Source organism: Malania oleifera, chromosome 6 (assembly GCF_029873635.1).
Source record: "Malania oleifera isolate guangnan ecotype guangnan chromosome 6, ASM2987363v1, whole genome shotgun sequence".
Lineage (NCBI taxonomy): Eukaryota > Viridiplantae > Streptophyta > Magnoliopsida > Santalales > Ximeniaceae > Malania > Malania oleifera.
The window spans coordinates 42,150,024-42,165,869 of NC_080422.1; the positions used below are offsets into that span (position 1 = coordinate 42,150,024).

Genomic DNA, 15,846 nt, shown 5'->3' on the forward strand with positions numbered 1-15,846 from the left:
TATCAAAAACCCAAATTTAAACTTCAAAATTAAGAAATCTCTCACTCTTTCTCCCTTCGGCTCCCTCTCCTTCTCTCTTCGATTTCGGGCCAGATTTCAGTCGGTTCGAAGATCTGAAGTCATTGCGACGCTCCTGGAGAAGTTCTTTCCATATCTACCGGAGCATATCATCAATGGAGCTGAGTTGGAATTCGTCCCTAAGTTGAGGTAAGACTTTTTATGCCAAATTTGGTCTTTCCGTAGTTATAAGGAAGGTTATTTTCGAAGAAATACTGATGTTTGGTTCTAAGGGTTGTCATTTTTAGGACTTTGATCAGGAAACCCTATGGGTGTTAGACTAGGATATTTTAGGGGCTTTCTTAATAGTCAAGTAAGGGAATAAATTAAAATAGTTATTTTTCATGCAAATTACTTTTATTTATGAGCAAATTGATTTTCTAAAAAATATGTACGATATTTGAATATTATGGAATAAATGCATATTTGGGAAAATACTGCTATTGTACGGGAATTATGATTTTAGAATGAAACGTATGATTTACCCAGCTTTGTGTAGCATGAATGTTATTTTTCATGAAAAGTATTATGATATGCAAGATTTTACGAGTAAAGCTTGTTTTCAGGAATTATGAAATAATGCAGTACATTATAGTTTTGAAAATACATGATAATTGATTTACTTTCAAAATGATATGTATGAGATATTCGGCGCAAGGTCGTGTTTTATGTATGATTTTGGCATGAGGCCGTATTTATGAAATGTTCGATGCGAGCTCGTATATATGAAATGAAGGTGGTAGTCAATTTCATCAAGAAAGATATAATCTACAGATATGGTCTTCCAAAACAAATCATTTCTGACAATGTAACAAATTTGAACAACAAGATGATGAAGGACTTTAGTCAGCAATCTAAGATTCAACATCACGATTCTTCCACATATAGTCCTAAGATGAATGGAGCGGTTGATTCTACAAATAAGAATGCCAAGAATATTTTGGAGAAGATAACAATATCTTATAAAAGATTGACATGAAATGTTACCATTCACATTGCATACCTCTTGAACATCTATTAGGATTTCAACAAGGGCAACTCCATATTCCTTGGTGTACAGAATGGATGTTGTGGTACCAATAGAAGTAGAGATTCCATCTCTTAGACTTCTTATAGAATATGAATTGTCAGTTTTTGAATGGGTAATAGATTGGATCAATTGAACTTTATTAATTAGAAAATGTTGAAGGTTATATATCATAGTCATCTATATTAGCAAAGGATTGCTATAGCTTACAATAATAAAATTTGACCTTGGAACATTAAGCAAGGTGATTTGGTATTGAAGAAGATTCTAGCTAATAGAAATGATCCTAGAGGAAAGTTTACTCCAAACTACGAAGGGCCTTATGTTGTAAAGAAAGTTTTCTCTGAAGGTGGTGCGATTTTAGTTGATATGGACAATAAAGTATTTGCTTAACCTTTTAACTCAGATGTAATGAAGAAGTTTATCCTTAATTATTAAGTTGTACCTTTAGGTTTGTTAATTACAAGGCAATATAATAATTGTTCAATGATCAATAAAATTCAAGTTTTCTCCATTTCTTTAAGTTTTTTGGTACTATGTGACTTTGCTTAGACAAGATGATGCTAAAGGGGGGGGGGGGAAGGTTACTTCTCCCAAAATTGCATCTGAACTATTGATGGACTTGATCCATTGAAAAGGGATACATATGCAATTTGTTGAATAAAATTATAGGTTCAGTCCAAATAATCACAAATACACGTTTCTTAGAAATATAAACTTGTTAGTTGATTTAAAGGACAAAGGTTTTAGGTCAATAAAGATTTGTAATAATCATTCTTAGGATGGGTAGAGTCAATTAGCATTTGGGCAATTTTTGAATATGTTCTAAATATATTAATACTAATGCAATTTTTGACAAGGCTCTAAAGTTTGTCTATCCTAAAAATTATCTATGATAGTTGAAGTTCTTTGTTTGCTATCCCAAGGGGAAGCAAAATGTTTTTGATGAACCCAATTCATTTCCAAATCAAACTAGGGACGTGACTTTTTTGGCAAATTGTTATTAATGGTGTTAATTTTAGAAATGATAGGGTAAATAGAGGAATTCACCAAGGGTTATGATAGCTGGAGCTAAGTTCCAGCCCAAATAATGACTAGGACAAGAAAAGATAACTCAATACACATATTCTTTTAGGAGTGTTCAAAAAATGATATCTTCATCTTTTCCTAAAATGTTTTCTCTTAAATTTTTAATAAAAGAGGGACAACTATTGAAAGTCATTTTTTGCCCAAAAATATGACAAAACCTAGTTGAATACATGTTAAATTAAGCTAAAAATAAAAGAAAAAAAATTTCCACACAAAGTGGTCAACTGTTTACTTATTGGTGGATAGCCAACCGTCTTCCTCTTTTCTGGTTTAGTACCACCTAATAGCTGTGGGCTTCTGCAAGTAGTTGATCAGCCAAATGAAATTCAAATTTTTGAGTTATTTTCATTTGATTGCCCAATGAATTTAGGCATGCCAAGTGTCTTACAAGTTGTCATGTGTTAGACAATGACTAGGGTAGTTGGTAGTTATTGGTTGGTGGTTGTTAGTTTGGATTTGACTTTTTCAAATTCAAATTCATATGTTTCCCTCCATCTCTTGGGAGGTCTATAAATATCCCTTTGGGAGAGTTTTTGGGCATGTCCAAGTGGGGGTGAAGAAGAGGAAATACAAAGAGTTTATGCATTCTTGGGATTAGAAAAATAAATCTATAATTGAGAATTTGTGAAAAGAACTACATCTCTTTTTCTTCTTATTTGAGAGTTCTTTGGGGTAAGCATTGTTGAGTGTATCCCCACTTAATTTGTGACGCCCCGATTTTTGTACAAATTTTTTTTTTCAATAATCAATAATAAATGAATAATCACTCGTCGTTAATCACATCCAAAAATCGGTCACATCAACAATCCTACTATCATTCATACAACCCGACCCGCATTGGGTACCGAGTAAAAAGTAATTTTATTTATAAAACATAACAACGGAAGACGGTATATTTATAACATTCAGAATACAATACCCAGAGTATCAACATACATAAATACATAATACTATCTCATATCCAAAAACAATACAACCCTAGGGAATCACACCTCCCTAGTCCAAACTCACCTGTATATCAGGGTTCCAGCTCCCTATGATCACGGAGCTCTATCACCCGATCTATCCCTGTTCCCTAAAAAATTTAGATAATTTGGGTGAGACACATCTCAGCAAGAAGGAATAAATTATTCATAGTGTGTGGCCATATGAGTTTAGTTAAAACATGCTTTACTTTTCAAAATAACATTTCATCTAAGAAAATACACTGACAAATATGTTCTCATAGTCATATAAATATACAACATAAACTTTTATAAGCTTTAAAATTATCTCTCAAAATCAATCATTCCAACACATTTTTACCTGTGAAGTTCTTGAGAATAGGGAAGATTACCCGCCCATACAGGTAGCTTCCCTCTGCCCTAACGTGTTATGCAGTCGGGTATGGCCACATCTGATACCTATCAGGGCACTCACCTTACCCAGTAAGCCCTCAGGCGGAGAGTTTCACTTCGCCTCAATTATTTATGTCATTAACTCACACGATTCATTTCTCATATTTAACATTCTTTATTTCTCAATTCCATTCTTTCTTTCATTTCTCATTTTAGCCAATTTTATCATTCTTTCACTTTCCGTTTCCATTTTTACTTTTCGGCTAATGAGTGTCCTTGGTATCAAATACCAACAGCGCGTCTGTAACTCATGGCCACTCTAAGGATCTTTTTATCCACGCCATGCTTCCCTCTATGGTCAAGGTTGTGCAGCTTGAAGGCTGGATCTAACCGCGATTGGCCGACCCAGTTAGATCAAATATCATATCATACATTGCGTCTGTAGTACGACTAGCCGGCCTATAACCCTGATCCGGACTCAGGGGGCCCAACAAACCTACAAAATAGCTCAGTCGACTATCACGCCACACGCTCCAAGAGTCCGTGTGATTGCACTAACATCACTAGCAATAGTACCGTGCTCAATATCATGACTATCTATCAGGGTTCACTACCACATACTCGCAATCATTATGCGATATTGACATTTCATCAATTATATTTCAGTATATCACAATTCAGTTCAACATAAAATATTCTTATCATTTTCTGTGCACATTTCATCATCTCGTAATAATATATATCATATTTCATGTATTTTCACATTTTCCCAAAATACTCATACCAGTAATTTATACAAACTCATTTCTCATGCAAATAATTTCCACTCACATATAAATATCACATTTCATTATTTTTCACTAATTACATCAATCATTCTCATTTCAATAATTTCTTAGAAAATACCCATCGTTATATTTCATATTTTTCAACACATGTCACCACACAATTTTCATCTAATATTCATAACATATTATTTTCACACTCCAAAATATCACAATTTAAAATCACTCAAATGTCATACAATTTATCTGATATTTATATCGTAATAATTTCAAGACAAAATACCATAAGCACATTTTCACATATTAATTTAAACAGTAATTCTAAAAAAACTGTAATAATTATTCCCCTTACCTGACTTATTGAGAGTCTCGTTAGAACCCAAATCTTACGCCCTTGGCGGCCAAAACTCAAATCCTGCAATTTGCATTTTCTCTAGATTAATTAACTAATTTCCCCAAAATGACACCCATATAACCTTCTCTAGGCTCCATATACCTCAAATTATCATTTAAACTATTATTTAATACCCCCACTTAATTTTCTGAATTTTACCTGTGGGTTCCAAAATTACACTCGCGACGCTCACCCGGGTCCTAAATTTCAGAAATCCTACTTCAACCCCAGATGCTCAACATTTTAGCATTTCCAAATTAATCCTAATTAATTAAAATAAGCCCTTTCATAACCCCCGTACCCCAAATTTGGGGTTTTGCCCACGACAAACCCACGAGAATTTCGTCCTACTATACTTGTAGAGAATCATCCCTAGATTCTCGTGGTAGTGTCCGTTCGTCAATTGGGCTTATAATTTGCAAGAAATTAAATAAAGAGGGAAAATTGGCTTACCTTAGGAGATACGTCTACGCCGCTCCTACCACCGATTTGCTCTGGAAGAAATGACGGCAGCAGAGAATGGAGTCCAAAGGTATCTTCCGATTTTCAATCGGGCGAAAATCCGCCACGAAATCGAGGAGAGAGGGAGAGAGAATGAGAGGAGAGAGAGAGAGTGTGTGTGTCTGCGATAGCAGAAGAAAAGAAAAGAAGAAGAAGAAGAAGAATGAAACCCTGAAGCTTAGAAGCTTCAGGATAATAAAAATAATAATAATAATAATAATAATATATTTAATTAATATTAATAATAATATATTTTATTAATAAAAAAAATGTAATTATTTTTTTTCTTATTTTTTCCCTTTTTTTTAAAATCCGATTAATTAGTTAATTAATTATTTTTATTTTTATTTTTATTTTTATTTTTTGGAACCACTCCGCTAATCTTCTATATCCCTTTTTGGGGTTATTGCATTCTTCCCTCCTCATAAAAATTTCGTCTTCGAAATTTGCTTATTCACCAGCATAGAAACGTGGAATACGCCATGGATCCTAGATAGGACCAGTGGTAATGTCAAATGATAGGCAACTAGACCCACTCTCTCAAGAATCTCAAATGGTCCAATATAACTAGGGCTCAGCTTCCCCTTCTTTCCAAACCTCATATCTCCCTTCATCGGCGCCACTTTCAGGAACACGCGGTCTCTTGCGTCAAATTTAAATTCTCACTGACGAGTATTAGCATAACTCTCCTATCGGTTCTGCGCTATCCTAATCCCGTCTCTAATGAGTTTGACTTTATCTTGAGTCTGCTGTATCAGCTCTAACCCCAATACCTGTCTCTCTCCAACCTCATCCCAGTATAATAGGGATTGACACCTCTTGCCATAAAGAGCCTCATACGGTGCCATCCCAATGCTGACCTGGTAGCTGTTGTTATACGCAAACTCAACCAGTGGCAGATACTACATCCAACGACCTCCAAAGTCCAGCACACTTGCTCACAGCATATCCTCCAGAATCTGTATCGTCCTCTCCTTCTGCCTATCTGTCTGAGGATGAAAAGCTGTGCTAAATGACAATTGAGAACCCATGGCCCCTTGCAGACTCTTCTAAAAACGAGATGTGAACTGTGGGTCTCTATCTGAAACTATGGACAGTGGGACGCCATAGAGCCTAACTATCTCCTCAATATATAACTCAGTCAATCTTTCCATGGAGTAGCTAACTCTAATCGGGAAAAAGTGGGCAGTTTTCGTCAGTCGATCCATCATTATTTAAATAGCGTCCTGTCCACGCAACGCCGGCGGTAATCCTGTGAAGAAATCCATCGCTATATGCTCCCACTTCCACTCAAGAATGTGAAGTGGCTGCAATGATCCCGCCGGTTTCTGATGCTCAGCCTTCACTTGTTGACACATCAAACACTAATCCACATACTGGGCTATCTCCCTCTTCATGTTGCTCCACCAGAAGGACTCTCGAAGATCCCTGTCTACCTGGATGTACAGTATATAGGGACCGATGTGCTTCCTCCAGGATAACTTTCTTGATCTCAGGATCAGCAGAAACGCATAACCTGGTACGGAACCTCAAGGCTCCATCATCTGAAATGCTGAACTTTGTTTCTTGACCATTCTGTACCTTCTCCATAAGCTCTACTAGTTCTGCATCATTTCTCTAAGCTACTTTGATCCTCTAATGTAGAGTCGGCTGCAAAACCAAGTCAGCAATGAACGCCTATTGATCGCCCTCTACCAGATCCACACTGAGCCTCTCTAGATCCATCTGGATCGGATGTTGAATCTCTACTGTAGATACATATGAATCCACTAATTTTTTACTCAAAGCCTCAGCGACCACATTAGCCTTTCTTGGATTGTAACTGATAGTGCAATCGTAATCCTTTATTAGCTCCAGCCATCTCCTCTGCCTCATATTCAATTCCTTCTGCATGAAGAAATACTTTATGCTCTTATGGTCAATAAATATCTCACACCTACCCCCACATAGATAATGCCTCCAAATCTTTAGTGCGTAAATAACCGCTACCAACTCCAGATTGTAGGTAGGGTAGTTTTTCTCATATTCTTTCAATTGTCGTGAGGCATAAGCTATCACTCTCCCTCGTTGCATCAACACACATCCGAGCCCTTTATGGGATGCATCACTGTAAATCACAAACCTTTCTTCTCCTGAAGGAATTGTCAACACAGGCGCAGTGATGAGTCTCTGCTTCAATTCCTGGAAGCTCTGTTCACATTCATCAGACCACTCAAACTTCACTTCCTTCCTAGTTAATCTGGTCAATGGGCCTGATAGCCTAGAGAAGCCCTCAACAAACTTGCGGTAGTACCCAGCCAATCCTAGAAAACTCCTAATATCATGCACGTTCTTTGGTCATGCCCAATCTACTACCACCTCAATCTTACTCAGAGCAACAGAAAATACCACCCCTAGATATGACGTGTCCAAGGAAGGTAACCTGTTCCAGCCAGAACTCACACTTCTTGAACTTTGCATATAGCTTCTTCTCTCGTAACACCTACAGTACTATACTCAGATGCTCCTCACGCTCCTCTGGGCTCTTCGAATATACCAGTATATCATCAATAAATACTTCCACAAACTGATCCAAGTACTGGTGAAAGACCCTGTTCATCAGATCCATAAACACTGCAGGAGCATTCGTCAACCCAAACGGCATAACTAGAAATTCATAGTGACTATATTGTGTTCTGAATACACGGGAGTGGGTATTTATTCTTGATAGTTACTTTGTTTATCTCTCGATAGTTGATGCACAACCTCATCGATCCATCCTTCTTCCACAAAAATAAAACCGGTGCTCCCCAGGGCGACACACTGGACCAAACAACTCCCTTATCTAACAGCTCCTACAACTGCTCTTTCAATTCTTTTAGTTCTGTCGGTGTCATTCTATACGGCACCTTCTAAATCGGCACTGTCCCCGGAACCATATCAATAATGAACTTTACCTCATGATTAGGAGGTAGTCCTGACAAATCCTTGGGAAATACATTAGGAAAATCCCTCACCACTGGGATATCCTCCACCCTCAGATCCCCTTCCGATACTACCTTCACACAGGCTAAATATCCCTGACAACCTTCTTATAGCGATCTATGTGCCTGAATAGCAGATAGTAACTGAGGTGGGGTGCGCACAAAACCTATACTCCTGTCCCTCTAGAGGTCTGAATACTACCTCTCTCTGATGGCAATCAATGCTAGCATAGTGGGCAGCTAGCCAATCCATACCCAAGATTATCTCAAATCTATGCATATCTAAAACCACCAGATTAGCTGGCAAAAACCTCCCCTGAATACCCACTGGACAATCTTTGAGTACCTTTCTACGTATCCCTAAAACCCCAGTTGGCATAGCAACAAACAAACTAATATCTAACTGTTGAGGCTCAAATCCACACAACTTCACATAATCCCGGGCAATAAAAGAATGCGTCGCCCTAGAATCAAAAAGGACAATAGATTTAAATGACAGTATTGAAACAATATTTGTCACCACATCTCTTGCCGCCTCGACATCTCCTAGCATCAGTGCATACACTCATGCCGGAGCAGTATTCCTCTGCTATCCACCTCCCTCCTCTATATGGTCGAGGAGCAGCCGCAACTTCTGGCGGTGCCTGCCAGTTCCTCGCGATATGTCCAGGCTGGTGACATTGATAGCAGACAACCTCCCTCGCTCGGCACTCTCCTAGGTGCCTCCTCAAACATCTGGGACAAAGAGGGAGCATCTGTGTGCCCTGTACTGCTCGCTTTCCTCAAACTTCCTCGCCTTCCTCTCCTCATCTAGCACCATATATGGGGCAAATCGGAATAGCTCAACAAATCTTGCTGTGTACTGCTGCACCGTCATAGACCCTGTGTCAGATATAGAAACTCTGATGCCTTCACACTCCTAACCATAGCGGGAAAGTACCGCTCAAAGAAAATCTCCCTAAAGCGACTCCATGTCATTGCTATAGGATCTGGCCTCTGCTCCTCCAGTACTCTCACTGACCTCCACCAGCGCTTTGCCTCCCCAGTCAATTTAAATGTGGCAAATAACACCCTATGCTCGTCTGTACATGAAAGGACTGCCAGTATGTCCTCTATGTCTTGAACCCAGTTCTCTGCTACTAGTGGGTCCGCTCCTCCAGCGAAAGATAGGGGTCGCATACGCGTGAATTGCTCGATCGTGCAGCTCCGCTCCCCCGAACTCTTGGCCATCTTAGCCATCACCTGCTAAGTGACGCTACGCAACACAGTGTTAGGGTCTGCACCACCCAAACTGGAAGGTCATACTCCATCAGCTCCCGCATTCGGGTTACTATTCCCTGGATCCATCCTGCAAAGGAAGCAGCTAATCTCAACGTACAATTACTATCACACAACCTATACACTGCTATAACTTATAAATTACTTTTCTATCCACATCCTTAATCCCCATTTAAGATTCAGTCCTACCACTCAGAAGCAAGACCCAGCGGTAGTATCCATGGTTTTCCTGAAATCGTCACCGCAGGAAAAACACAGAAACAACCCCGGTACTCCTATCTCTAGGCCGCAAGATAGAACCCTAAATTCTCACCTCATACTCAAACAACCTCTAACTCACATTTCAGTCTACCCATCTCCTATTTCCCTCAAAATCCACTCCTATACTCTGGTATTGTATTTTATTGTCTACTAAAGTCTACAGAACCTAACAACCTAGACTTTGATACCAAACCATGATGCCCCGATTTTCGTACAATTTTTTTTTCAATAATCAATAATAAATGAATAATCACTCATCATTAACCACATCCAAAATTCGGCCAGGTCAACAACCCTACTATCATTCATACAACCCGACCCGTATTGGGTACCAGGTAAAAAGTCATTTTATTTATAAAACCTAACAGTGGAAGACAATATATTTATAACATTTAGAATACAATACCAGAGTATCAACATACATAAATACACAATACTATCTCATATTAAAAAACAATACAACCCTAGGGAATCACACCTCTTTAGTCCAAACTCACCTTGTATATCAGGGTCCCAGCTCCCTAGGATCACGGAGCTCTATCTCCCGATCTATCATTGTTCCCTAAAAAATTTAGATAATTTGGGTGAGACACATCTCAGTAAGAAAGAATAAATTATTCACATTGTGTGGTAATATGAGTTCAGTTATAACATACTTTACTTTTTAAAATAACATTTCATCTGAGAAAATACACTGGCAAATATATTCTTATAGTTATATAAATATACAACACAAACTTTTATAAGCTTTAAAATCATTTCTCAAAATCAATCATTCCAACACATTTTTACCTACGAAGTTCTTGAGAATATGGAAGATTACCCGCCCATACAGGTAGCTTCCCTTTGCCCTAAGATGTTATCTAGTAGGGTATGACCGCATCTGATACTTATCAGGGCACTCACCTTACTCAGTAAACCCTTAGGCGGAGAGTTTCACTTCGCCTCAATTATTTATGTCATTAACTCATACGATTTATTTCTCATATTTAATATTCTTTATTTCTTAATTCCATTCTTTCTTTCATTTTCTCATTTTAGCCAATTTTATCATTCTCTCACTTTTCGTTTTCACTTTTACTTTTTGGCTCATGAGTATCCTTGGTATCAAATACCAACATCGCGTTTGTAACTCATGGCCACCCTGAGGATCTTTCTATCCACGCCATGCTTCCTCCCATAGTAAAGGTTGTGCGGCTCGAAGGCTGGATCTAACCGTGGTTAGCCGACCCAGTTAGATCAAATATCATATCATACATTGCGTCTGTAGTATGACTAGCCGGCCTATAACCCTGATCCGGACTCAGGGGGCCCAACAACCCTACAAAATGGCTCAGTCGACTGTCACACCACACGCTCCAAGATTTCGTGTGGTTGCACTAACACCACTAGCAACAGTATTGTGCTCAATATCATAACCATCCATCAGGGTTCACTACCACATACCCGCAATCATTATATGGTATTGACATTTCATCAATCATATTTTAATATGTGACAATTCAGTTCAACATAAATATTCTTATCATTTTCTGTGCACATTTCATCATCTCGTAATAATATATATCATATTTCATGTATTTTCACATTTTCCCAAAATACTCATACCAGTAATTTGTACAAACTCATTTCTCATGCAAATAATTTCCACTTACATATAAATATCACATTTCATTATTTTTCACTAATTACATCAATCATTCTCATTTCAATAATTTCTCAGAAAATACCTATCGTTATATTTCACATTTTTCAACATATGTCATGTGCCACACAGTTTTCATCTAATATTCATAACATATTATTTTCACACTCCAAAATATCATAATTTAAAATCACTTAAATGCCACATAATTTATCTGATATTTATATCGTAATAATTTTCAGACAAAATACCATAAGCACATTTTCACATATTAATTTAAAAAGTAATTCTAAAAAAACTGCTATAATTTATTCCCCTTACCTGACTTACTGAAAGTCTCGTTAGAACCCAAATCTTACGTCCTTGGCGCTCGAAACTCAAATCCTCTAATTTGCATTTTCTCTAGATTAATTAACTTATTTCCCCAAAATGACATCCATCTAACTTTGCCTAGGCTTCATATACCTCAAATTATCATTTAAACTATTATTTAACACCCCCACTTAATATTCTGAATTTTACCTGCGAGTCCCAAAATTACACTCGCGGCGCTCACCCGGACCCTAAATTTCAGAAATCTTACTTTAACCCCATATGCTCAACATTTTAACATTTTCAAATTAATCTTAATTAATTAAAAAGAGTCCCAAAATTACACCCGCGGTGCTCACCCGGACCCTAAATTTCAGAAATTTTACTTCAACCCCATATGCTCTACATTTTAACATTTTCAAATTAATCTTAATTAATTAAAAATAAGCCCTTTAATAACCCCCGTACCCTAAATTTGAGATTTTGCTCACGACAAACTCACGAGAATTTCGTCCCGCTAGGCTTGTAAAGAATCATCTTTAGATTCTCGTGGTGATGTACGTTCGTCGATTGAGCTTATAATTTGTAAGAAATTAAAGAAAATGGGAAATTGGCTTACCCCAGGAGATACGTCTACACCGCTCCTACCACTGATCTGCTCCGATAGAAATGACGACAGCGGAGAATGGAGTCTAGCGGTATCTTCCGATTTTTAATCGGACGAAAATCCGCCACGAAATCGAGGAGAGAGGGAGAGAGAATGAGAGGAGAGAGAGAGAGTGTTTGCAACAGCACAAGAAAAGAAAAGAAAAGAAGAAGAAGAAGAAGAATGAAATCTTGAGGCTTCTAAGCTTCAGGATAATAATAATAATAATAATAATAATAATATATTAATAAAATAAAAATAAATTTTAATTATATTTTTTCTTATTTTGTCATTTTTTTAAAATCTGATTAATTAATTAACTAATTATTATTTTTTGGAATCATCCCGCTAATCTTCTATATCCCTTTTTAAGGTTATTACATAATCTACATTGATTGCAGTAACATAAGGTCAGTCCAATTGCCTTTCTTTCGTGTTTTCAAGCCTTACTTTAGAATTTTCCTTGTTATTGTGTAGGTTGTGTGCTTTTGTTTTTACATGATAAATTGCATTTTGTGTTGTAAATTGTCATCTAGGTTTAGTTTAATGTGAAATTAGAATCTCACTTGCAAAGAAATTGCATACATTTGCATTAAATTTGCATTTTCCAAATAGAGGACATACAAACAGTCGACTACAAGCACAAGCACAGACAACCACTCCTCGAGACTTAAAAAAAGTAGCTATAAGGCATAGGGGCCTTTGCGGGTAGTCGATTGGCTTATGAATTAAAAAATCTAGAAAAATGAAGAAAGGATATTTTTCAACTTTTATATATAAATTTAAAAAATTGAAAGTAAGATGCCATTTTTTTTGTAATTATTTAAAAAATTTAAAGTAAAATTTAAAATTATTTGCACAAACTAATAGTGCAAAATTGTTTATTGTTATTTTTTTTATTTCATATAAATATTGTAAAAATAAAAAAATTAACTAAAATTTTTTAATTTCCTTTTAGCCTTTTTACAAGATTTTTGAAAGTTTTTTTTTTCTATTTCTTAATAAATTCAAAAAAATAATAATAAAGATATAGGAAAATATCAAGATAAAAAATTAAAGGAAAATGTTTTTCACAACTAAATTAGAATGCATTGTACATACAAAAGTATAACAAACTTATAAAAAGCTAGTTTTTCATAGTAACACCGTTTTTTACCTTATGTAAATTCTACTATGTTGGATAAATGAATAGTAAAATCGACTTTTGAAAAGTTAATTTTTTTTTAAATAAAAAATAGCTTATTTTACTGACACCATTAAATTTATTATTTCCGCAGCAATCAACTTTTAGAAAGTATGTATGTTTTTGATGGAAAAGCTTTTCAAATGTTGATTTAACTTAATACAATTTCATAAATATTTCCCCTAATTATATTTTTATATTTAAATATTAATATTTGCTTAAAAAACTCGTATAAAGAAAATTGCTGGCTTTTGGCATTCGAATGTGAACCATACGAGGCCGTAGTTACATACACTGAACGTAAGAGACGCGACGTTAACTACGCCGCCTCTCTTGGATTGCTTTATTGGTTAATGAGTAATGTTATTATCTTTCGCGACGTGTCCGCCACGTTTGTCCTATCTTCCTACGCACGGCCAAGATTAACCCGCCTGCCTCCCGTCCTTGTGATTGACCTGCTTGGTCGATTGATCGTTCGTTGACCGGCACTGTGTTGACTCTCGACCCACCCTCAATACCAAACCTCTCTCTCTCTCTCTCTCTCTCTCTCGCGTCATGCTTTTTATTTCTTTGTTCTTCAATTCAAAGGCTTTGGTGATCGATATTCCAGATTTTTTTTCTCTACCTTCCTTTTTTCTCGTGGAAATTTCTGAGGCTAGAAAGTAGTCTCGTAAAACGCTAGATCAAATAGGGACCTTCTTTTTCGTGTCGTTTGGATTTTTGATCAATCAGTCTGAGCTCGAAATGGAAGACGGGATTTGATCCTTTATTTTTTTGGGAATTTCGTTGGTTCTGAATTTTGTGGAAGAAGATAATTAGGGTTTGCAAGCGATCCAATGGCGAGGAGCAGACCATCGTCCAGCAGATGGAGGTATCTTCACCCTTCGTACTACCTGAAGCGACCAAAGCGCCTGGCTCTGCTCTTCATTGCCTTTGTATGCGTCACCTTTGTCTTTTGGGATCGCCAGACGCTGCTCCGTGAGCATGAGGTACTCTTCATTTGCTGGTTATCAGATCTAGGTTCTGATTTTGGAGGGAAATATGAATCTGTTTTGGCGCGCGCGTGTTTTTCTTGAATTTGCAAACATTTTGTCAACCACATTTTGAACGATTTTTAAGAAAAATGGAATTGAGCTTAGCCATCAGAATCTCAAAAAGTGCTTCCCAAATGCAAATGAAAAGGACCTAAATGCCAACTTCAGAATTGTAAGACATTCAGTTACATTACTAATTCCAGGATATTTTGGTGTTTTTGGGAATATGTGGATGATAATTCTGAATCACAGCCCGTAATTTACTAGGACTTTACTTGGTCAGCTCGATCAAAGTCATTAAAGCAGCAATGCCTTAGAATTTAGTTCTCAAAATGGCTAAGCGAACAAGGTCTGAATGGAAAAAAGTTCATGATTTCATCCTGCGGTGGAAACATGTAATAAATGAGAAATTTGAATGCTAATGCTTATGGTATGATCTCTTCAAAATTTTTAAGTTGAGTTTGTGCAACATAATGTTAAGGCCAACTCATCTTCTGGGTGATATTTGTTAAAGGAAAGGTTCTCCATGTTGTGTTTTGGTCCCTCAGGTGTAAAGCATTCTTGTCGTAGTCTTACCATTGGTGACGTTGAGGGGGTAGGGGAAAGTTGGTCATTAAATGGATCACTTTGACTCTATCTGGAGCCAATTCCAAGGAATAGGTTCAAGTGCTTGTTTAAGCTTGTGCGCATGTTGGTTTGTAACCAAATGTGTCTAGGGGTTTATTTATAATTATCTTGTGTTTTCATTGTTCTTGTAAATGAGAGCATTGTGGTTGAGTAAATGGTCACATAAAAATTCTTTGGTGAACTTAAAGAGTATATTTTCCCCCACATATCTTTTCTTTCATTTTCCTCCTCCCTGTCTTCTCTCTTCTTGCCTTCCTATCCTCCTTGATGCTACATCACACAGCCATCCGTATTTGGGGTAACAGTAGCTTAGCCATCAAACTGGACTGCTAATAGGAAGAATAGAAAGTAGAAAAAAATGAGACTACTTAAAAAAGTAGTTGGTTGAACAACTAGGGGTGTTGGAAGAGCATGATTGGATAGTGATCAAATAAAGAATATAGTGATGCATAAAAATATCTTCTAATGTGACAATATTTCTCCATTTCAAGTTTTTGTTACTAGGATGAGTTTGCGGTAATTTGGACGAGTTGCTTGCGTAACCCTTCCCTAGAAAGTGGATATTAGAAGGATAGAAAGTTGAATTTTATGTGCTGATGTTAGATTTAGCATTTTATTTCGTCGTGATGAAAATTTCTATTTCCTTAGTTCTGGACAGTGATATGTGTGCTGACGGCTGAGTGTTGAGATGGCTTATGTTTTTGTAC

At 36.9% G+C, this 15,846-nt stretch overlaps 1 protein-coding gene across 1 annotated transcript in view; it reads left to right on the top strand.

Annotated features, from left to right (window-relative positions):
* The first annotated feature begins 13,771 nt into the window (after positions 1–13,771).
* Positions 13,772–15,846, top strand: part of LOC131157556 (mannosyl-oligosaccharide 1,2-alpha-mannosidase MNS1-like) — a 78,474-nt gene continuing 76,399 nt past the window's right edge. Inside the window, exon 1 of the mRNA XM_058111797.1 lies at positions 13,772–14,467. Within this exon, the coding sequence (XP_057967780.1) occupies positions 14,315–14,467 (153 nt within the window). The 5' untranslated portion in view covers positions 13,772–14,314. The remainder of the gene's footprint in view (positions 14,468–15,846) is intronic.